Below are 23,910 nucleotides of genomic sequence, written 5' to 3' on the forward strand. Positions count from 1 at the left end.
GTACCCAACAGATTTAAACAGAAAAACACAATATGGTTTTCCCACAAATCAAATGTGGACTTTTTTTTTTGTATTTCAATACAAAATTTTGTATATTGAAATACAGTCCTCAGAGAGAAGCCTGACCTTCTTGGATGGAGTAAAACAACCACATATACAAAGCACTGTGCCACATTTCCCACACCGCAAGCTGAGAGGTGCTCTTCTGTCCTGGTGGTCTAAATGACATGGAAGCACATCCCTGCTCCCTCCCTACATTAAGCTGAAAAGTACATTTCAGAAGAAAGTGGTAGCATTTCTGTGAGTGATCTGTGGCTTTAATTTATTCCCACTACCTGATATTAAATCTAAAGGATTTGCCTAGCTTTACTTACTGTACTGCAACTGTCAGGGCAATAGAGTACACTTCCAGTTTCTTCATTCTGAAATATTCTCGGCTTTTATTGTACCAAGTCTGAGGTCATCCTGCATCCTGAATAGTGTGGATTTCCAATTGCTGGGGCAAGGCAGCTGACAGAGCAGGAAACTAGAAGAGGAAAATGCAAAGTGTTTTTGTTTGTTTGTTTGTTTTAAAAGCAAAGGAAATAAACCAACTTCAATAACCAAACAACAAAAAACCTACCCCAAAACAATTAAGGCTATTTTTGTATTTTCTCACCACTGTAACATTACAAGTATAATCACAGTCACTGTGGCACTAATGTACACACTTGGCAAGCAAAAATGCCAGAAATAAAAACAAACCGCCGTTTTGCAGTTACCTCGACAAGCTAAGTTTTAAGGAATAATAGTACTAGGAAACATTTGTCACCTCTATAAGCAAGCTCTTATTTTAGGTGAGAACAGGATTTTAAAAGTGACCGGAGGAAAAGACAGCGGTGTATATTATTTTAATAACAACATGTACTGAAATACAAAATGATAGAACTCTGCTTTTACGGCACTGGCATAACAGAACTGTAAATAAAACACAGTGTGTTTAGTTCTTTCTGAACAACAACACTGGTCACAAAACAAAATCTAAAGACTGTAGCAAAAAATTGCAATAGAATTTGTCACAACAACAAACTTTGGCTTAGAAACATCTTATTTAACATATCTGGCCATGTAAATATTTAAAGTATGTTAACCAGCTAAATATAAACATTAATTCAACAATAAGAGTTACGTCTTAGTATAACCAGCATCAAATAAATCCCAAAGTGCGAGAAGTTAAAAAAAAAAAAAAAGTTGCAGTTTCATTAACTGTAAACTAGTTAGATGTAATTCAGCTCTATTATCCACTAACATGATTTCTGACTGGATATGCTACAATACTTTAAATGCTTTAAATGTGCAAGCTTTCATAAATTCCCTTTTTCCTTTCATTAAATTGCTAAAACACAGTTATGAATAAGCTGCAGAAACCAAAACCAGATGCTTTAAGATCCCTGAAGTGCAAAATACATGTATTCACATTATAGCAGGGAAAAACAGATCACTTTAAAAAATCATTAACTCTGTACAGAAAATTAGGAACATGCATTTAAAAATTAACTCAGTGCTTCCTTTTTTCTGCTATAATACATTCCTGGGTAACAGTAAGCAACAAATAAAGGCTTACAATAGCCTCGCAGTACTGTTTCTAGAATGACATAAAACTTATAAAAAGTCAGTACAATGTGCTATCTCAGATCTTCTGGAATCCCACCTAACACAACTGAGTGTATTTGAAAATTCTGCTTTGACAGCAACCACAACTTATATCCTTCCCTCAGTGTGGCAACCAGCTCGCTTAACCAACTACAATTTATTAATTCAGGAGAAAACAGGGCTTACCATGTTTGTTACAGTGCTTTCCATGCCCAGTAATTTAGTCTAAAATAAAAAAAAATATGGATTTTTTTAAACCTGTCCTCTTTAGTTTTGATGAGTTAAGCTGCTTTGGTAATGTCACAATAAAACACACAGTGCAGCACTATCTGGATACTATGTACAAGCCTTGTAATTAACAGAAAATGAAAAAGGCTCAAAGTTGCTATTTTTTGGCTACGTACAACACTTGTAAAAACAAATCACACTTTACAGAAAAAAATTCTTGTGTGTTTCCTAAACCCTCTGTTGGTACCCATCTGTTTTCTGTGGGTGTGCCACCTCCCTTTCCTTTTCAAATAAAACGTATCTTCATTTATGAAACTACAACTTAATGTATTTCTCACATACACAGACGTATCCATTTATCACTCTGTAAAAGGGGGTGTTTCAGCTGCTCAGAAACCTTTGGAAGTCATTATTAGATAGTGCTGCTTGTGTAAAAACATTCATGAGGGCACGCGAACATGGTGAGTCCTTCCATAACACAGAGTTCTGCGTATGACACTGGCTACAGGCAGCCTCTGCAAGTTTCTACCTGTCTGCTATGCCCCAAAAAAGCGTTTGCGCTGAAGCTCCAAGTCAGAGGAACAAGTCCATTTGGAAATGCTCTCTGGGAGCACTGCTGCAGCACGTCATCTTCACTCAATAAAAATTAAACCAGACAGTACCTCCCCCCAGTCACACTGGGGAGGACAAGGAACAGCTCATTTTAGTACCTCTTACAGCCTTTCCTCCTGCTGCCGCCTTCTGTCAGCCTGGTGAGGTTGCTCATGGTTGTCATCTTGGTGCTGCAGTTCTTGAGTCTTTTCTCCAGCCAGTGCTTTTGTCACTGCACCAGGTCTAACACTGGACCTCTCCTCTTCCTGCTGGTGCTTTTTACAGTGCTTTTCAAAAGTGGAGATTTTGGCATAGGTCTGGTTGCACACCAAGCAGTGGTACGGCCGCTCACTGCTGTGTGTTCTCACATGAAGCTGGGGGTAGGAGGACCTGGAGAAGGCTCGACTGCAGACTGAGCAGCGGTGAGGCTCACGCTCCTCGTGGGTCCTCAGGTGCTGCTTGAGGGACGAGCCCTGCTTGAAGGCCTTCCCGCAGGCAGCGCACTTGAAGTTCCTCTCACCAGACTCGAGGAGCTGGTGCGAGATGAGGTGCATGGAGGAGCGGAAGCTCTTCCCGCACCTGCTACAGGCGTAGGGCCTCGCCCCCATGTGCAGGCGGCCATGGAGCACCAGCCCTGCCTTCTGCGTGAAGGCCTTGTGGCACTGCGGGCACCCGAAGGGCCTCTCGCCCGTGTGGCAGCGCAGGTGGAGGGCGAGGTGCGAGGAGGAGATGAAGACCCAGCGGCAGACGGGGCAGCGGAACGGCTTCACCCCACTGCTCCCCGCTGTGCCCGCGGCGCTGCCTGGCGAGGCCGCCGGGCTGCGCCAACGCCTTCCCGCACCGCCCGCGGCCGCACCGCCGCCACCACAGCCCCGCGGCGCCCGGCGGCCATTTTGGGGAGGAGCCGCGGCGGGAGGAGCCGCGAAATGGCGGCCGGGCGCGGGGCGGGGCTAAAGCGGCACAGGCCGAGCGCCGACAGGCAGCGAGTCAGGCGTTCAGCAGCTGTTCGGAAATGTTTAATGCTTTTTTTTTTGTTTGAAGTCTTACTTTACAAGGCAACTTGTCTTACTGTCAACCAATATCTCCATACAAAAATCTTACAATGTTTTATTTGCTAAAAAACTACAACATTCAAATTGGGGCTAGGTAGTTTTTTTCTCTCTTTTTTTTTTTTTTTTTTTTCCAGCTGTTGCGTTATGAGGAGTGTCCCACAGTCCACTGCTAAAGGCTGCTGTACTTAGACAATAAGTTACACACGTGCTGTACATAATTACAGTCATAGGAGGGTATGCAGCTGTATAATACACCACAATCAAACACCATGAGGGCAAAGAACTAATATATACGAAAGCACTTTATAGAAGATTTTATAGCTCATTCGACCAAGAGTCATTTGATATCCTCTTACCAGGATATTGATATCCATCTTTCTTAGGCACTGATCCAGGCAAAATTGCCTTGCAGAAAAACCTGGCTCTTTTGCCAAACCCAAGCATTACTAAAAAAAAAATAAAAAAATTAATGTAGCTCAAACTCCTTATTAACTCTATAAAAATAATTATTTGCTAGTCTCTTACTTACCTTCAAACACATGAAGTATTTGAATAACTTCACGTTCTCTTTCTGAATTAGGTTCACTGCAGTATTAGATCAGGCAGAAATTTCAAAACTGTATTTAGTCAGTGTGACTCAACCACCAGGCTATTTCAGCTTGAACAAAAGGTCTGTCTAAACTGAACTAAAAAATGAAGGCTTGTACCATAGCAGATCCACCTAACACTGAATATCTTTTCCACGGTGGAAGAAATTACTACATAAGTTTTATCACAGGATATTCATGGAAAACATACTGTAAGATCATGCTTTGTAAACATTTCTACAAACAATTCAGAGACTATTGGCTTTGGAATGAGTTCTTAAGTACTTGGTGTTATGCAGGGCAGTAATAAACAACTAATGCTATGAAAGCAAGCAACTTTTAACATAAAGTTACAACAGCAAGAGCAGTGAAGGCTCCTGCATCAAGTAGTTAAAACTGAATATTAATTTAATATTTTATTATAAAGTTCATAGCATTACAGAGTTTAGCATGGCACAATATGTAACCTTGTTACAGATGCAGTATTTGCTTTTGCTTGGTACAAAAAAGCTGAACAGCAGCATAACTCTTGTTAGATTGAATCTAGAATTTGAATGAACTTGTTTCTTCTGAATAGGAATGAATCAGTGATTTAAAATAAAAAGGCTGCATTTTTAAACCTGAAATATGTGCAGAATTCCTATCAGTACAGTAGGAGAATATGCTAGAGATGTGTGCAATCTTGGAAGTTATGTCCCAACCCAGATACTACCAATACATTGCAAACAATCTAATTGAGGGTTAAGTCCAAATGTTTTTTCACAACTTTCAGAATTATTTCCAAGAGTCTTCCTCACAGCTGGTGTACTCTCCCCACCCCGCCTTATGTCCCTTTATGCAGTGCATCAAGTACTGACATTCATAATTATTGTAAAAAAAAAAAACAACAAAAAAACAACAAAACAAAGCACATTGGTCCATGATAGTTCTCATAAGTTTCCTTCAGGAATTCCAGTCAATTCTCCATTCCAAGACAGCAATAACTGTTATAATGGATTTATGAAATTAAATGCAATCTGAAAGGTGAAGGTCTGTGAAGATTAGTATCTCCATTTTCCTAAGTTTTTCAACAGTTTTAAAAACATAACAAATGAATTCAGATGCTATTCAGAAAGTCCCTAGATTTTGGTGCTTTAGCCTTGTGATTTTCTGGTTTCACATGTTGTAGGCAACATAAATAGGATCCAGCTGGTCAGCTAAAAATCCATCTCTCAAGTGCATTCGTTGTTTTTCACCACGGGAATTGATAGGAATAACACCTGGGTCCACAATGACTACAACACCTACTATGAGGTAATGTTCCTCCAGAACCACATTTGTTACCAGTGCAACCAGGTCCAATGCTTCTTGTTCTGAGCCTTCTAATTCCACAACCACCACAAGCAAGTTGGTCCATGTAAATACAGCACTGTCGGCAGGATGTAAATATTAATGGTGAGAAAAAGAAAACAAACCACAGTCGAAGGAAGCTACCAAAGACAGACTTACTGCAAATAATTTGTGTAAGGACTTGAACAATGTAAGTAATGTGAAAAAGCAGTATAATAATATGAATATGTATAAATCAAGAGATATCAAAGCTGTAAGTTCTTGGGATATTCTCTGCCAACCATTTCTCAAATTGTCTCTGTAAAAACTCTAAGTGGGTCTTTTTCTCCTATATGCATGCAATCACGTATTTAGAAGTCCTTTACACTTATGTATTAACGTAAGTACCATTGAGATTTCAATCAGTGTGTGCATGCTTGCTATTAATGTACTTTTATAAATTTCCAGAGATTCAGAGAATCATAGAATCATTAAGTTTGTAAAAGACTTCCACGATCACCTGGTCCAACCATCACCCTACCAGCAATGTCACCCACTAAACCATGTCCCTAAGAACCACGTCCAACCTTTCCTTAAACATCCCCAGGGTTGGTGACTCCACCACTTCCCTGGGTAATCCGTTCCAATGCCTGACTGCTCTTTCTGAGAAGAAATGTCTCCTCATTTCCAACCTAAACCTCCCCTGGTGCAACTTGAGGCCTTTCCCTCTAGCCCTATCGCTAGTTATCAGTGAAAAGAGGCTGACCCCCAGCTGGGCCTTCCAGGTCCACTCAGTATCTATCCCTGTCACTGAAGGGATAGACAAAAACACCACCTGTGCACCTGCTCCATCCACTAACCGCCCCAGTCTCCTGAAGCCCCTTTTGACAGCCTTCAGGCTTCTCTCTGCAATTTCATCACTACCAGCCTGAATTATCACTAAGGGCTAATAATCAGAGGGGTGATCAAGGTCAGGAAGTTTCCTGGTAATGTCCCTGACCCAGGCCCCAGGTAGGCAGCAGACTTTCCAACAGGGAGGGTCCGGCCAACATATGGGGCCATCTGCTCCCCTCAGAAGGGAGTTGCCTGCAACCATTACCCTTCTTTTCTTCTTGGTGGAGGAAGTATTGAGACATGGAATCAGCTTCCTTGCCCTAGACAACCTCCCGTATGACTTTCCCCTGCATCTTCACCACCATGAAGACAAAGACACACAATAATTACAACAAGCAAGCACTACCACTTCATGACTGAAGAGGACCTACAGCCGAAGGGCATGTATCATCTTATTAGTACAAAATGAGAATAATATATGTTAGAAGATACCATTCTATGATTCGAGAAATCCTAGAGATGTACAACATCCAAGGGCATACATTCTGACCACTATGAAAATCAGCAATACAACTTGGAAGTGTTCTGCCACCCTGTTCATATTGTGCCCTCTCTTTGTCTTTGACTGAAGATCAAACTCTGATGAAGATGTGGAGTTCTTTATTGTTATTTTTTGTTTGTTTGTTTGAGTGGTAAAAAAGGGTGTTATATTTCAGTTGGTTATTCTCACTGCAGTATTTTCTAAGCAAGGATTTAGTAAGCTCAACTCTATAGTTTGGTATAGACTCAACTAACTCAATCTAGCTCGCTGTCCTGCAAAATTTGATTCTGTCTATTTTGGAAGATATAAAAGGATACAGAAAAATAACTGAACCATAACTCTTACCATTCTGCAATGCTCTTATGTGCTCTTATTACAGATGTCTCTATATCAATGGGGTGGTATCTCATTCCTCTGAGCTCCAGTGTTTCATCCAAAGAGCCTACGACATACAGGGCATCGTGCCTCTCTGCGACAGAACACAGACATTCCAAACATCAACAGATCTGAAGAACAGACATCCTCATTTGTACGTGCTTATTCCTGATGTTACAAGACATTGCTGGTTCTTCTGAGGAGAAAGTCCGTAATACACATCATGCTTTACCATTTTTAAAGATGAAGAATTGTGAGGTCATTTAGCACTTATGTATATTGACTCAAAGCAAAAGAAACCAGACTAAAAATAATTTTTGTTATCCAGTTCTGTCACTTCTCTTACATAACATGATCTCAGTTCATAAAACTAATCAAAATCCATCTTTTCCTCCCACTATTCTTACCAAAGAACTTCTCTCCTATCAAGAGGAGGAGAGATTTCCTTTTTATTTTATTTTTTAAAGAATTTATACCCACTTGTTCTCATGACAGCAACATTTTTCTCAACTTAAGTTCCCCACAGTTAATGAAGAGAACAAACCTATTGCCTTAGCTTTCCTAGGTTAAACACACAAAGCTCTTCTAGACCTTACAGAACACGCTCTCCAAACTGACATGCTCATCCTGTAACTCTGTCGAAAGGAATTGTTCTTTTTTTTCTGTGCCTATTTTAGAATTCTGCTCAGTCATGTAACTTGAGACTAAAAACTACTGGGAAGCAGCACTATTTTTCATTCACATTTGCTAATAATGTGGTAATTTATGACAGCTGTTCTCTCAAATGCTAACAAACTTAAGGACAACTGACATTGTTCCACAGCAGGAATATCTTTATATGTGATTTTTTAGAAAGCTACAAGACACAAAAAAGTGCGGTAGTAATCTAGTGCCTTGCCATCTGCAACTTCTCGTTGTGAACATCTGCTTGCAATTCCCCTTTCTTTCCACTATCAGCTTTCTCCAGAAGAGGGAGCCACTCCACATTTCCAGAAGTGGAAAAAAAAAAGTTCTATCTTGTATCATGGGCGATTACAGGATCTATAAAAGGTATCTGTGAACGCCCTATTTATCCAGTGACAGCAATGAGGGGGACACAGATACTATCAATGGAGATATCATTGTTCATTTAAGTTCAATCACAAGCAATGGCAGGTACATTGCTAACAAGTTTTTCTTCCATCTGTGTACATTTCTCAAGTTCAGACACTGGTTTAAATTAGAAAAAAAAGAGAAAGAAAAAAAGGAGATGAACACTATTTATATATTGGAAAAAAATAAGGATAAGTTACTCCTCTAGACATTTCACTTCTGAAAGGCTGGGAAATTGCTGATATTTGTGCATGTCCTAGAACTGCTGAATGACTTACCATTATTAGTATTATCTAGATCAGCACGGAAATACTGTATTCTCTCTGTACAAAAGAGGTTTATGCAAGAAGTAAGTAGAAAGTCTCTAGTGCTCTTAACAAGCATACTCATATTATTTTGTTTAAATGAATATAAAGGAAGAGGATCCTACTTTCTAAATGAAAAGCGCATTACGAATTTCTCCTTTTGCATGATTACCCAGTATCATTATAATCAACGAACGTATATAGAGTAAAGATTCCTTTTATATTCAGCTCTCTTATGGAAGCCAGGATAATCTTGCAGGACAGCTTACTCTTTGCTAGCTCAGCTACCCCAGTGAGTTTCAGCACATGCTTCTCTAAGTGTATCTGTTTCCTCTCACCTCCACTAGCATCAGTAAGTTCAGTTCTGCGCAGAAAGCCAAGGTATCCAGTCCGAGCCCATATGGTCTGAGTGTCTCCAAAACTCAATCGAGCAGTAAAGTGATCAGCGTGCAGTGCTTCTTCTCCATACACTGTGTAGTAACCAGTAGCATTATGCGGACTACTCACCCATATCTAGGGGATTAAAAAAAAAAAAAAAGAAAAAGAAAAAAAGAAGAGAACTATTCCAATATAAATAAAGGTGATTTTGCCAGATCCGGGCAGCATAATTTATTGATATAAATTACAGGAGTTGTTTTATTAAAATAATTAATTTCTGGCTCAGAGTAAATGACCAGGAAAAAGGATTAAAAAACATTTTACATACATGTAATTGGGGACAGTCAAGAGAAAAAATGAACTAGGCATTTGACATACTGGAAAGGGACACCCACCAACCAGCTATCTTCTACTAGAAGGGTATCTTAATAAGCACAAACCCAAATGTATATAAAGCACAGATTAAACCAAGCAGCAAATTACCTCATTACTACTTTCCACTGATGGAATATATGATACACAGTACCTACTCACTGCCTCATGTACCTACCAATCAGACACAGACTAGTTAACTGATACCACCTGGTCCTGGCATTCAATAGTTTGGCACAGGAGGGAGAAAACCATGTAAACATTCACATAAGTATCTGAACCATTCCAGCTCTCTGCTGAATTCGTTTCCTTGCCACATTAATTTGATCATGTCTGTCTAAGTATGACATGCATTTATCTAATATGATTTATCTATATATTATATCACTGCTGATAAACAAAATACGAAATATCGGAAGCTTTACCTCTCCTAAATGTGAGTCTCCCAGAGGTCCCTTGGTTTCTGTGTGTGCTATGATGACCTTTACTCCTGGAAGAATCTTCAACAGAAAACAAATGTTTAAAACTGAAGTTAACAGAAGTTGAATTCATCAAAAGAAAGGTACGTTAATAATGCAAAGCCACAGAAGTCAATCCATGCAAATCTTCCCTTTCTACTCTTTACTCCATGGGTATCAATCAGTTCTTCCTTCTAAGTTGATTAATCATTTAAATTCTAAGCAGCTATTTTGCAGCTTGTATTTAGCTACAGAACTGATCTTTCACACCTGAAAAATGCCTTGTGTGAAGGCCTGTGATTTTTTCAGTTACAGCAACATATACTACCTATTTCTTCATTTTACAATCTTTGCTTCACTTTTATCAGCTGTTCATGTCACGCTCTCTCTAGTGCCTCTCCTAGATATACTGTGATTAGCGAAGCACATTCAGCCTGACATTGCTCAGACTCTGTACTGAGAGAAACAGTTCACCATCCAGATAGGGATAGTGAGGAAAAAAGATTGCTCTCAGTCTCTCACCTTCCCAGACTCCATAAGTGGCAGACTGTGGGGAGAACCTCTCTCTACCAAACGTACCCTGAGAAAATAAAAGAAAAATGCATTTGTACAGAGATCCATGAACTTAAATAGAAGTTAAACTTAAATAGACGTGTTTCATGATATCAGTGCAGCTAAGGATAGGATAACACTGGATATCATGAAGCACGTCTATTTAAGTTTATTTAACTTCTGACACTCAATTATTCACAAGATAGTTAAGAGTTTCTAGCTGTCTTCAAGACTTAGTATTAGCATTCCCATATATCTGTTTCCTTTAAGAATCAGAAACTCATCTCTCCAGAGAGATGAATAACTCGTTCCAGAAGAGCTCTAAGGTTGCAGTCTCACCAGCATTTTTTACTTTCATCATCTTTATTGAACTCTCCTGGACCTCTGCTTGCCACACTGAACCATGGCAGCCCCAGTAGGAATTACAAAAAGTAAGGAGCAAGAAGCCTAAAAAAAAGGATTACACTGTCCATTAGTGGCATAACTTATGAAGTTATCACAGTAGCAGAAGGAGCAAAAATTGAATGCAATAGGAGTGGTGTACAAGAGAAACAGCTCCTATACACTATGCATTATTTTACTAACCCAACACACATAGGCTAGAACTGATTAGCACCGTGGGAGCTTTGAGGCTATGGCTGAACTTAACAATGTATCTCAGGCAAATCGTAGTGCTATATTAAATAAAGAAAAAATGAGCAATTTACATGGATCTGGTCAAATGCCAGATGAAGATCGTGCACATGATGCTTGTTTTCTAATAACCAAGATTTAACCTTCCAAAAATTACAGAACAGTAGTCAAAAAAAACCTGCCAGATAAGCCCCTGATTGAAATAATAAACCCCTGATTCAAAATAATCAATTAAGAAGAATTTTTTGTATCAATACCAAGTATTGATATTAAGTTTCTTAAAGTAAGTACAGAAACAAATACATAGATTTATGAACACTACTAAAATTAGTCTGAACTTGGTAATGCCAGCAATTTTATCAGCTAAGTTAACCAAGAGACAAGATAATGCTAAAATTATGACTACAGAATTAAGACTGATAGAATGTATCCTCAACAAGATTCCAGATGATGTTTACATGTTCTGTCTGAAGAAAAAAAAGTCTAAGTACAGCTAACTGTAATTTTTCCACTATTTCAAGGATTGTTATAGAGAAGATGAAGCCCAATTGCTCTGAGTTGTACATCATAAGGAGAAGAAGTCAGGCACATAAGCTGCAAGAAGGGAGACAACAGTAAGAAATTTATTGTCCTACAGCTGGATGTCAGCCTCAGGACACGTACCCAAAGGAAAATCCCCACTTTTGGAGATTTTCCAAACAAAACTGGTCCTGGCCCTCAGTAATGCATTGAAGCCTTGGAAGTTGGCCCTGCATTGAGCATGAGGGATGTCCTGAGATCCTGCCCACACAAATCTTTCTGCAATTCTGTGACTAACCAGCCAACTGGGAAATCACCTTTTGCTGGTGGTACAGTTGACTACGAAACAGCTAATGAGTCTGGATTATAGAATATGGATGAACAGACAGCAACTTAGGTGAGGGTGTAAAAAGGAAGAGCAGAAGAAATGATGGAGGAGGAGATAGAACTTACTCCTCTGCAGTCATTTAATGGTTAATGTTTTACCATAACATAATCTGTACCTGTCATGTCGAAGTGCTCTCATATCTACATAGACCGTTGTTGGATCTGGTCCTGCTGTTCCCTATGAATACAAAGGACAAAACAAAATCAACAGAAGCCAGAAAATCCTATTTTCATGGCCATATTAACTCAAAAATTCCTCTCCCTCTTTTAATGACACTTATAAAGTACTGTCCTTATCTACCAAAAAAATAGTCAAAGTAGTCACCCTCTAGAGTGACTGCCATAAAGCATTGATGTTTTATGCAATTATATAACAATTTCAGAAATGTTAGCATTTTACAATAGAAATTAGTAAAGTTATTTGTAGAAACTAGTAAATCAATGCACAAGTGAAGTATGTATATATACAGTTAAACCTTTAAGTTTACAAAGTTTTACAAAATTACACCTCCTTTAAAAACACTACATAGCAAGTGTAAAGTATATAAGCATAAACCTACACGGGCATAACCCCCTTCCTAAAGCTCAGCTGTTCTACTTCATAAAAGTTCTGCTAACTTTGAAGAAAAAAACATTCAACTAAAACATACCTCTAACCATCCGCTATCTTTTCAATGCTCCTGCAAGTAATGGCCTAGACAGAGGCAGACATCTTGCAGTCAGAAGATAAACCTTCTGACCAACTCTGGAGGAAGGTCAGACTCCTAAAATAAATTAATTTCCCAACATGGCAACAGGGGACTTTTTTCTTTTTTCCAGCAGAGTTTAATCTCAAGGCAACTAGAAATGACTGTGAAATGCATATTTAAGCTAAAAAATGTAGGCAAAGAGTCAGTGATTGTTCTCTCCCATGCAGGGAAACATAGCATAGCTGCTCATTTTAGAAGTTTTGAAAAATTAGGCTGCTTTGTTATCCACTCCAGAGCAGGGAGCTGGAGAACAGTAACAATGTCTTTATAATGGCATTGCTTTCTAAATCTGTAGCACTGCTAAGGCTCAGGGAAACCAATGGTCATACCAGATTAGCATTATGGTGTTTACTTTTTAGGAAGATACCACTCATTAATGTAATTCCTTGCTATAGCCCCATACTGCATGTTTGAGAAAGAGGTTTTGTACTTCAGCTACAAGTGTTTTTTTTTTTTTTTGGGGGGGGGGAAGGACGGACGGACACAAAATACTTCTTTAGAAAAAAAATCACTTGACCTCTTTCAAGTGAAAACTCCCTCAACTAGAATACATTCCTTATAGAGTTTTACCACTGAACCAGACTGACTTTAGGACATTACAAGCACACACATGCATCACTATACCTGCTCAGCCAGCTTGCCCAGCCTGTTTGGCTGACAGTGGGACCACAAACAGAAGTAACAGAAGCCATCAAAGTGTGTGAAACAGAGAAAAAGGGGAAGAAGAAAATACAAACAAAGAGGCACTGGAGACATAAGATACACACAGTAAGACAGAAAACAAAACTCATACTGTTTCAGAGTGAAAAGAAAATTCCCATTTCAGATTACTTAAGAGCCTGTTTTTTTTAAAGTGGTTCACTGGGAAACATGCAAGTCCCAGTAAATAAACAAGAGGCTTAAGGCAGATCATACATAATGTCTGCTGTCCTATCATAAATCCCTCCTCCATCTGCAAGTATCTAAATGCTACTTGTAACTTCAGAAGTAACTTTTACTTCTCAGTAGACCAGTCCAGTAAGGTGGTAAGCTGTCACTGATTTATTTGCATGCTAAATTGTATCAAATGCTCAGTTTGGCTACAAATCTATTCATTTAAATTCAACAACATAAAATGTCAGATACAGTTATGCTTTAGAAGAATGTGGGAAAGGGTAAAAGTAAACTAAAAATAGAATGAAAACAAAGATAAAGAGGTATAAAATGAGGAGAAAGCTTAAATGCCCAGAAGTCCTACATTACTCACAATTATCCTGGAATACTTCCCTGGAAAAAATGTTGATTTGGTGTTTTTTGTTTGTTTCTGTTGCTGTTGGTTTTTTGCTTGCTTTATGCTAGTTTAAGACAAACAGAGTATTCTACCATAAAAAGAGACTGAAGATTTCTCATATTGCTGCCTGTGAATTATCAGAAGTTCTTGATATCATCAAGATAGACTAGCACAGTGTTATTCTAAGTATGGTCTTCTAGATTATTAAGGCTGCTCTTAGATTAATGTCATAGGTATGTGCCTCCAAGTTAGACTGCACAGGAAGCTCTTACCTAGCCCCAAACTGCTATAGTCTACTTAGTTTGAACAGTTTGAACAACAGATAGCCAACGTATATTTTTTAAATCCTTTTTCAGACAGGCCATTCAGAAAGTTATTCTTTGACCCTTGGCATCTAAAATGTTATATTCAAGGAACTTTCAGTCTTCCTTCACAATCTTCTTCATTTCATCTATATCTACATTTTTTTCTATTTTTCTACTGATTCATAAAATCATTCTGGCCATATTTCTTTATAACTGGTTATCTAGAGGGTGTTAATATTTTCTCCTTTAATATGTGCAAAAAAATAAAGAAACTAAATGAGCAGTTATGAATGACAACATATTTAAGAAGCTGTTGGTTAAACTACACATATGAGATTAGTGTCAACTGAATACTAAGCTATCAAAGACACGTCTGGACAACTGCATGTCATTGTCTCCAGTCTGTGACATGGGGATGTGTAATACACATGCCTATTCTCCCTCTCAAAGCTTCCCATTTTATACCTTTAATTGAAAGTAAGTCCAACTCTTATATGAAATGACACAAACGTATTTGCATGTTGACAGTGCTCATTTGAAATCTTTCGAAGTGAAAAGAAAACTGTCAACCTTGATAGTTTTCTTGGGTCTTTGAGATAAGAGTTTTTATTTGAGGAACTCTTATCTTCATTTAATTCTACATATACATCAGCTATTTTTCAACAGGCAAAATCTGAATCACATGAAAGCTGAAATTGCATTGCTCAAAATATTTACCATATTTATGAACAGGAAGATATGTATTTAATTTAGTACTGTTCCTGCACAGCAGGAAGGAAAGAAGTTTTGTAATGCTGATCCTCCAAATTAGACAGGCAAATCAACACTATAATTCACAGCTTCTAAGCTTATTCAACTTGGTGAAGAAACAGCAAGCAATGGAGCTCTAGATTATGTAGCTTATTAGAAAAAAATAACACAGAGCTGAATATGACTTCCTTTAAAGTTCCCAGAGATACTGTGTGTAAAAGTAAGGAATAAGCAGTTTAATCTCACCTGTAAGCAAATTGCTACGTTGACCCTGCACCCAAATGTAGTGCTCACTGCACGAGCAGAGAGGCCCAGGTCTTTGAATAACTTAGAGAAAGACTGTGTTAATGTAATCCTTGGTCTCTCCTCTGCAACCACCATGCATGTTCGCACACAAGACAAGTTAACTCCTTTCATCTGAGGGGTTAAATAAAGAAAACAATACATTTTAAGTCTGAAATCAGCATTTCTACAAATAAACCATTTTAATTTGTGGAACTGGCTGTCTTTAAAAACTGACATGAATTCGTTAAACAATATGAACACAGACTGCATTCAGTTTGGCTCCAGCCAAGCAGGACAGCCCTCTAAAACTGTGCCAAGCAGTTTTGTGTCACAGTCTGATGTGCAAGACAGAAACCGCTCACATCACGTAGCTGTGACAGACACTCATCATTTTGAGCTGAAAAAACACAAAACATTATTGTGTCTCAGGGAGGGGCAGGCATCCACATGAAGCTCACAAGATACCTGCTTGCTCCAAATGCTACACAGTTCAGATAAAGGCAGAGCACTCAAGATGTTATGAATACTCATCAGCATAAATATGAAACCAAAACAACTGGCTGTGGGCCAAGATTCCCTTCAGTGAGGCCCAGGAGAACAGAGGACCAGAAGTTTTTGTTAGTTTGTTTGTTTTGTTTTTTTTTTCTATACTGAGAATAAGCACAATGTAGTTGCCTTCTTGCAAGCAACAAGCTGCCAAACATTTCCAGCAGAGGCCCTGAGCAGCTTAGTTACTTAAGCCATGGAAACTCTCTTGCTACTGAGACAGAAGTGCTTTCTCAAATCAATTAAACTTCAGTTAAGAGATTTTCCTCAAAATAAATGGGTGTAAAGTGTGTAATTACAACTGTTAGAAAGATTACATCAGTTTTAGAATTCAATATTGTTTGTCTGAAAAGACCCAAATGCAGGTGAGACATGGCAAATGTGGGGTTGGGCAGTCAGTGGGTGAAGGTTTTTGTTTTTTTTCATGTGTGTTTTGTTTTGTCTGTTTGGCTGGGTTTTTATTTTTATTTTTGCCTTCCTAAGTATTTTGTCCAAAACTTCAGAAATACCCAGCAGCACGGAGGAGGCACAAATAAACAGTTGAGAACATAAGATGTCTCCCCCCTCAGAAATGCAAGAGATGCAACTTTCAGCAATCTCAACATTTCCTGCAAAACAAGTGATAATTAAAAGCTCTCAAAGAAACACTTAGAAGACCATGTTCTACAGGACAAAATGAAGTGTTTTTAGGAAAATACATGTATTTGTATGTCAGCGTGCTGAAGAGACAAGTCCACTTACCCGCAGCATGTCGGTCTGTGTTCCAAGCCCTTTGGTGCACATCTCCATCACCGAGTACGAGCAGAAAGTGACACGCACTTTGTATTGACTTACAGCAGACAACCAGAGAGATACATTGCTCTCTAGTTCCAGAGGAGGGACAAGAATAGACTGATGACCTGAATATACACTAAGGAAAACAAGAAAACAAGCATGAAAACTTCAAGCCATCATAAAAAGCGAGAAGTTACTCAAAGAAAAAGGGAACCAAACAACTACAGGAAAAGTGAGAGCTTGATATCTATATGAACTTCAACTCAGCTCTTTAGAAAGCAAGCATCTCACTGGATTTTCAACTGATTAGTTGGCAAGGCACTACGGGTTAAAGTTAAGCCACAAACTTCAAGGTGAATTTATCTGTCCTGCAGTAAGTTGCACTGAACTACAGGCAAATAAATTCTCAGTGCCTTGAAATTTAGGCAACTTTTCATTTTCACATATGTAAACTACAGTAAGAGAGAGGGTAAGAATACATGTGCCATCCCACAAACCTCTGCCTTCTTTGCAAAGCCTGCTTCCCATGGCAGGCTGTGGTTGCAGCTCTGTCTCTTAGACCTGTTATCTCTGCCTGCTAGGCACAGCATGCAGTCAACACAGCTTGCACGAGAGGCATTGCCTGCCTAGCCTTGACCTAAGAATCAACATCGCCCTGGCAGCTTTCACTGCGGATTCAGAGCTATGAGGAAGCATTCATGCTCTTTGGCTCCCACCTCACTCACACTCATGGCCCCTCCTCACTCTTCTCTCACCCTCTCCACAAGCACCCAATATCCAGCACAGACTGTGTGCCTTGCAGCAAACGCCACTCATGTCTGCATCCAGGAAAAGCACCTGTCTAAATCTGCGTGGTGAATGAGAAGAGAGATTTGGTAGGAATGATATTTCTGCAGGGAGGTGACAGTTAGAATAGAAAACATGAATGTTGTTCAGGGGAGAAGTTCAAAACCATCAGAGTTTCAAAGAAAGGAATTTCAAAGAGTTTCAAAGTTTTCAGAAGTTCAAAACCATCAGAGAAGATATCCATGAAAACACTTCAGTTCCTTTTTTCCCTCCCTTTGATTTGGTGTCTAATTAATTCCAATTGCAAAACCAAAGTTACTTAAGTAACTGACTGACTTAAATAAACTCTTTTACTGCATGTTGGTATGAATGCTGTATGTTTTTATGAAATGCCTACAAAAAGTTAATCTGGGGTTACACTTATAGTTTTGTCCACTACAACTAGCTGGGATTCTACAGAAGTGAGGAGAAAGATAGGGACATGTGAGAAAACCTATGATTCAGTAACATACCTGCACAAGCACCATAGTGCAAATCCCAAACCACAATAAGGGTCAAGGCAGATGGCAATCTGACGCGAAGGGTATAGCTCACACTGTAGCTTTATAGAACGACATAAGGCACTTGTAGCTGCATGTGACATCTGTAAGAAGAAAGCAGGCTGTCTTCAAGGATTTTTTTAAAAAGAGGTATCACATTTAATACCAACAGAAATGCTTGTTGTAGAAGATACAGCAACTGGTAGTGATTCTTTTTACATGCCTGTGAAACAGGAAAGGGATATAAGCCCAAATTTTTAGCTACTTATCAGGCTATCTGTAAGTGATACCTGTGATGTCAAATAATGTCAAGGAATGTCTAATATTGCTGTGATAAATTGCAATTGAAAACATTTGTGAACTTCATCACAAACACCCTCCCTTTAGTCCCCTCAGTGATTCCTCACATACAACCAGGTAGGAATGAATGCTTCCGAAAAGTGCATCAAGAAACTTTAATGTCATGCACATTTTAGAACAAGCCTTCTGAACACTAAGATGACCCACTGGCAGAAGGAATGAATGTGAAATATGCCAATATATAAGAAAATTAAATTTAACAGTCTCTCTTCAAGTACTCTACCTTTACTCCTGCTAATATGCCAGTAGTAGACACGCTGAAGTCCAAATATGCCAGCATATCTGGAGATGTAGGTCTGAAAATATTAGCCAGCTTCTTTTTCGGCATATCATCTAGAGAGACCACAGGATTAAAATGTATCTTCACAGAATTAACACTGGATGCTTTCTATAGGTTCTGGATGGCTATGTCAATGCAATGCAAGAGACATCCATTTAATTAGGCAGCTATGGTATAACTACAACAACAATAATCAGTCTCCAACCTACATACATTTTATCTAGTGGACAAACATTCTGTACCTGTATCCAAAATAGTGGGCCAAGTCTTAATATCTACAGCTGCTGCAGCTTCTTTGGACTTCAGCAGTTTCATTATCACTTGTGTGGTAAGTATACATGCAGACTTACTGACCTGTAAAAACAAAACAAAACAAAACATGGCATTAAAAACATTGTAAAGCCAGTTAACGAATTCTCCGGGAATTTCATATCCATGTGAACGAGATAACTAGTAAGCTGAATACATGAAGAAAAGCAGCGGAAGTAAAGCAAAATAATTTACAATAGCAGAAAGAACATTTTAAACCAGTTTTAAAAGAAGTATTGATTGACTCAGTCACTGCACACTGATTTTCTTCTGGCTTGTTTTACACTGATTGTGGCAAAATAATTTATCAGGCAATGTCACTATCTGCATCAACTGACCTACACCCACCACAAGCATTAAAAGAGAAATGTCTTATACATACCTCTACAATCATTTTGACAGTGGGCAGAGTGGTAGCAAGATTCTGTGGATGAGGTGGGCGAACGGTGATAGGTATACAGCCAGCATATAAGCAGCCATAGAAAGTCGCTATTAAGTCTACGCCTGTAAAGAATATTTGTGAAATTAAAGCTATTTTATCAGAACAAAAAGCCAAACCCTTTCAGCAAGATCAAAATATGCACTGAGAAATTTTATTTTATTAAGGCAAGGATTTGTCACAAGGTCTTTTCGAAGCAACCGCCTATTCTTGGCCAAACCCAGTCATATAAGGTTAAAATAATTTGTATTTGAGAGTTAGCAAAAAGTATTTAAAATCTAAAAACTTTAAAATTTTTAGAAATGTATTTTCATGGACAGGCAGCATAAAAGATATTAAAAAAAAAAAGAAGGTACTGTAAGGTTGTGAAGATGACTCAAAGTCTTTTTAAAAGTATTTTTTCACAATTGTAACTATGAAATACTCAGTCATCCCACTTGTAGAGGATTTTTTTTTCCTGAGGTACACCTGTAAATACACACTAATAATGCAATTCTGAGGTCCAGATTTCACTTCTGCAGGCAGTCATTCAGAAAAAACCTGAAATATCAACACTGACATCCCTAATCTTACTTTCCATGGTCACATATCCAGTTTTATTCAATTTCCTGAGCCTGAAAATCCAGAATTTTTCATGTGGTTTAGAACAAACTATATTTGGATAACTGTCCAGAGATCTGGAGTGGTTAGATAAAGAGTTTGGTAAATTCAGTTTGACATTCTGAGAAGCAGCTTATTGATAAAACAAGTCTCTTCCTTGACATGTTAAGTCACTACCATATATAACTATATTAAAAGGATGTTTGAATGTTTTCTTGGCAAGAGCTGTTTCTTTTTTTATGATGTCTGACTTTGACTTTTCCTGTTTGTATTGCCTTACCCGGAGGATAAACCAGGGCTACATGGTCACCAACATTCAGTCGTCCTTTCTCCATCAGTGCAACTGCCACTCTCTCTGCTCTCTTGTGCAATTGTATGCATGATGCAGTACTAGTTACAGTGCCCTGCAGAGAACATAGGCAACTTCAGAAAACTTTGCAGAAAACATTTTGACACTGAATAAAGTACATGCTGCAGATGCAATATTTCCATTTCATAGCAGTTATTTTAACAATACAGCAGATTTAAAGACTCTGTCAACATATGCTTCACATTTCAGAAATTGTTATTATGAACTTTTAGCATGTTAGAGTATTCTACAGATATTACCAGAAGCAGTTCTTAAATGTATTTGGTACCACAAAAATAATACCTTACAAATATTTGAAATTTATAGTCCAAGGGAGAAAAAACAGTAGTATCAGTTATTTTAGCAGCAATTGAAGCACTTCATCTGCTTTGTTTCATTTCAGAGTGTATGAGCATGGGTTACAGAAAGCTATCAATCAAACAATTTTTTCAAATTGTTAACGCTACACTGACTGCAGTGCTTTCCTCTTATTCAACAACTCTTTATTCTATTTCCTTATCTCCTATTACCTTTTCTGCAGATTGGTAGTGACTGTAATCATTTCTGTTCTACCACGTGGAGAAGGGGCCTATATAGGATCACAGAATGGCCTGGGTTGAAAAGGACCTTAAAGATCATCTAGTTTCAACCTCCCTGCTCTGGGAGGGTTGCCAAATGTATGTATCTGGAGGCACTGTCCAAACCTATGTTTACACTGTGAGATCACATAGTGCATAAACAGCAGAGCCCAGAGGCTTTGGCTCTGCTATATGGCTAGGCCATAAACCTTAGTGGTTTCTCTACACTCACAACAAAAGAATAAATAATCACAAAATCTTAACCACAGAGCTTCTGGAACAGAGAAGGCAGGAATGCACCTGGTCAAAAACTTCAAATTACAGGCAATTAAATCCTACCCTCCTACCTCCTTCCAGTGGCACTTTATCCAGGTGTACATACAGTGGCTGACTAAGCAATCAAACCTCACAGCTGTAGGTTACCTGAAAGTTACCTTTATCTTTCAGGAACTAGGTGACTATAGAACTACTCTACCATACAAAACTAAACCTCCAGGTTTTGCAATTAGTATTCTCAAGAGTGTGAAGAGAACACTACAATGCCTTTGATACAGATATGCTATTAAAGGGACAGAGAAGCAACCAGAACTGCAGTTGGTATGCACTGTCACTTTTACACCAGTGCATCTCTGTGTTGTAGAAAGCACATTTCCTTAAACTGTGTATTTGGACAATCTTCAAATGGGAATAGCTGTATCTTTGGATTACTTAGGCATTCACCAAAAAGTCATGGAGACTACTGAAGTCTTAATCCAGATTTTGATGTGAAGACAGTGAAGGTCGTTTTGCTTCCCAGTCTTAGGAAATGACGACTTATCCTTTATGAGACTACAATCTGATGTAAGAAAAACTGGTAGGACAACCACCTCACAGGGAAACAGAGACTTAAATCAAGCCTCCCACTATGCAGATAAGGATTATCACAGCAAATGTCTGTTACATAGGTATCCAGTTTCACATCCAAAACAAGCTGCCTCAGCCCAAGCTGTTTGATCCAAAGCCTAATCTGATGCAGGACAGCATGGACATCCTGCTTGGTTTTACTAAGAAAACCTGCTGAAGTGCAAGTCTGTGAGCTAGTCATGCACAATAAGAACAGTAAAATCACACAAGTGAGATGGGAACTTCAGCAGCTCAAGGACTTGGGAGGAAAAGATTGACATGAAAAGGTATAGAACAGAAGGGTTTCTCATGTGGAGTGGTGAACACATAATTGTTTAGCATTGCAGCTTATTAGTCCGAGCTATTTAAGGCACGTGTTCACAGTAAGATAATTTATTTGTGCTTAAATTCTGTATCATCTTTTTGCAGTCACCCTTCATCTTTTTGCAAAAAGTAAAAGTTGCCTGAACAAAGTGACCTAGAAAGGGACTTCACATTAGAAAACTTTCCTCTTTACTCTGAGAGGTACACCAATTCTACGGATGGCTTTTAACTATAACCATAATGAAGCAGTTTCACCATCATAAAGAAGTTTTTTACGCTAAACCAGAGTCTCAGGAGAAAAGTCAGAACTTTGAACCATGTCCTAAACCATTTTGCCTGTCTGAACAAGAGACCCAAAGGCAAATCCCTTACTTCACAGGACTGTTGCTGGACCTTCTGGAAGCCCATATGTTATTTCACATATCTGCGGTACAGTACAGCACAGGGTAGACCCAATTTGTCACTGGGCTGTTATCATCATTGGAAGAGTAGCTAGTGAGTACAGGCTCAAACCAAAATTGACTCCTGGAGACTAATCTTGCCTCCTGGAAAGAAAGTAAGGTAGAACAAAGGGGGGGGAAATATGCCAGAACAGAAGCAGAAGATCTAAATCATCTGAATATTATGAAATACACACAGCAGTACTGCTCCTCAAGCTTCTCAAGGGATGCTGAAATATTGAGGAACATAGAAAAGCACAGTTTTTGTTTTTTTTACATCTCCTTACAAAGTGTTGGATGCTTGGGGTTTGTGTACACTCCAAAACTACTGAAAACTACTGAAGTACAGAACAGAGTGACTACAAGCAAATACGATCTACATACTAAGAAACACGACTGTTGCCTTGTCATATATCATAAAGGCTACAAAAGCCCTAAATAATATGTATATATAAATACATATACACTGCCTGTGCTCCAAAATTGAAGCATTTACTTATTCGTGTTTGAGTGACATCCTTTTTAGGGGGGAAAGGCTAATAAAGACAAGGCATCAGTGTCTCCTGAAGAGTATGCAGTGCTTCTGGGAAACAGGACTCCAAAGTTGTTCCGGGGGTTCTCTGCCTAGGCTCTGTATCTTCCAATGAAAAAAAAAAAACCTCCAGCTGTGATTTCCTCTTTGCCTTATGCTCAGGAACAAAGACAGAACTGTGACTTCCATTAAAATGACGGAAGTTGTTTTCCAGCAGGAAACACAACTGCTGACATGTCTTTAAGTTAGAAATACAAAATGCACACTAGAATTTTAGACATGGAATAAAATTCCAGATGTAGAATTATGCTGCTTTCTAACCACCAATGATTTATATTTGCTTCAGAACCATGACATGACACATTAAAATAACTTGAAGCATTTTAGGAAAAAGACTTCTATGTGTTTTTGTCTTAGAATTCTTAGAGATCTTGGATGTCTTTTCCAAACTTAGTGAATCTAATTCAAACAATCCTTTACTGATCTTGACCTTAAAGCAAAATCTAAGATGCATTTCACCTTGGAATTCAACAACAAGAAGAGGGGATGATCTGGAGTTGTCTGAGCTCGCCACTGAAGAACATCTGCTAAATACAGGAACTGAAACAGAAAAAGAATAATAGAAAACATTCAGATTCACTAAGAATGCCCCATGCTTAGTTTCAGCAGAATACCATGACTGTTCTTCCCTAACTTTGAAGAAACCAACTCAAATATTTAATATTACTAGGATGCTTGCATTACCTTTCTTGCTTGATCGTTATCCTCCAACTGGGTAACATCTCTCCCTGAGGCTTGTGCAATTCTCTTTCCAGCAACAAGATTTCCTACTATCATTGAAGCAGGACCAACATCTGTATTTTAAAAAACAGTGCAAAATAAGAAAAATAAAATGTAATAAACATGCAACAATCAATAATTCAGACTGTAGATTGCTATAAATGCCACTTGGAATATAGACAGGAAAAG

At 38.6% G+C, this 23,910-nt stretch overlaps 1 protein-coding gene across 19 annotated transcripts in view; it reads right to left on the bottom strand.

Moving 5' to 3' along the window:
- The window catches only part of DIP2A (disco interacting protein 2 homolog A), a 115,498-nt gene that overhangs the window by 12,027 nt on the left and 79,561 nt on the right, over positions 1 to 23,910 (bottom strand). For 15 of the 19 annotated variants that reach the window (XM_068686032.1, XM_068686030.1, XM_068686025.1 and 12 more), the window contains 17 exons: positions 23,686 to 23,795; positions 23,461 to 23,541; positions 20,117 to 20,240; positions 19,180 to 19,301; positions 18,731 to 18,842; positions 18,432 to 18,541; positions 17,822 to 17,952; positions 16,491 to 16,659; positions 15,165 to 15,335; positions 13,218 to 13,247; positions 11,961 to 12,022; positions 10,276 to 10,333; positions 9,721 to 9,795; positions 8,884 to 9,058; positions 7,119 to 7,242; positions 2,571 to 5,498; positions 375 to 526 (listed from right to left, as the gene is read on the bottom strand). In XM_068686032.1, the coding sequence (XP_068542133.1) occupies positions 5,246 to 5,498; positions 7,119 to 7,242; positions 8,884 to 9,058; positions 9,721 to 9,795; positions 10,276 to 10,333; positions 11,961 to 12,022; positions 13,218 to 13,247; positions 15,165 to 15,335; positions 16,491 to 16,659; positions 17,822 to 17,952; positions 18,432 to 18,541; positions 18,731 to 18,842; positions 19,180 to 19,301; positions 20,117 to 20,240; positions 23,461 to 23,541; positions 23,686 to 23,795 (1,907 nt within the window). In that variant the 3' untranslated portion in view covers positions 375 to 526; positions 2,571 to 5,245. Of the gene's footprint in view, positions 1 to 374; positions 527 to 1,818; positions 1,858 to 2,570; positions 5,499 to 7,118; positions 7,243 to 8,883; positions 9,059 to 9,720; positions 9,796 to 10,275; positions 10,334 to 11,960; positions 12,023 to 13,217; positions 13,248 to 15,164; positions 15,336 to 16,490; positions 16,660 to 17,821; positions 17,953 to 18,431; positions 18,542 to 18,730; positions 18,843 to 19,179; positions 19,302 to 20,116; positions 20,241 to 23,460; positions 23,542 to 23,685; positions 23,796 to 23,910 lie in introns of those variants that run through there. The other 4 variants (XM_068686016.1, XM_068686014.1, XM_068686031.1 and 1 more) reach the window with 4 other exon arrangements.

This window comes from Anas acuta, chromosome 6 (assembly GCF_963932015.1).
Source record: "Anas acuta chromosome 6, bAnaAcu1.1, whole genome shotgun sequence".
Lineage (NCBI taxonomy): Eukaryota > Metazoa > Chordata > Aves > Anseriformes > Anatidae > Anas > Anas acuta.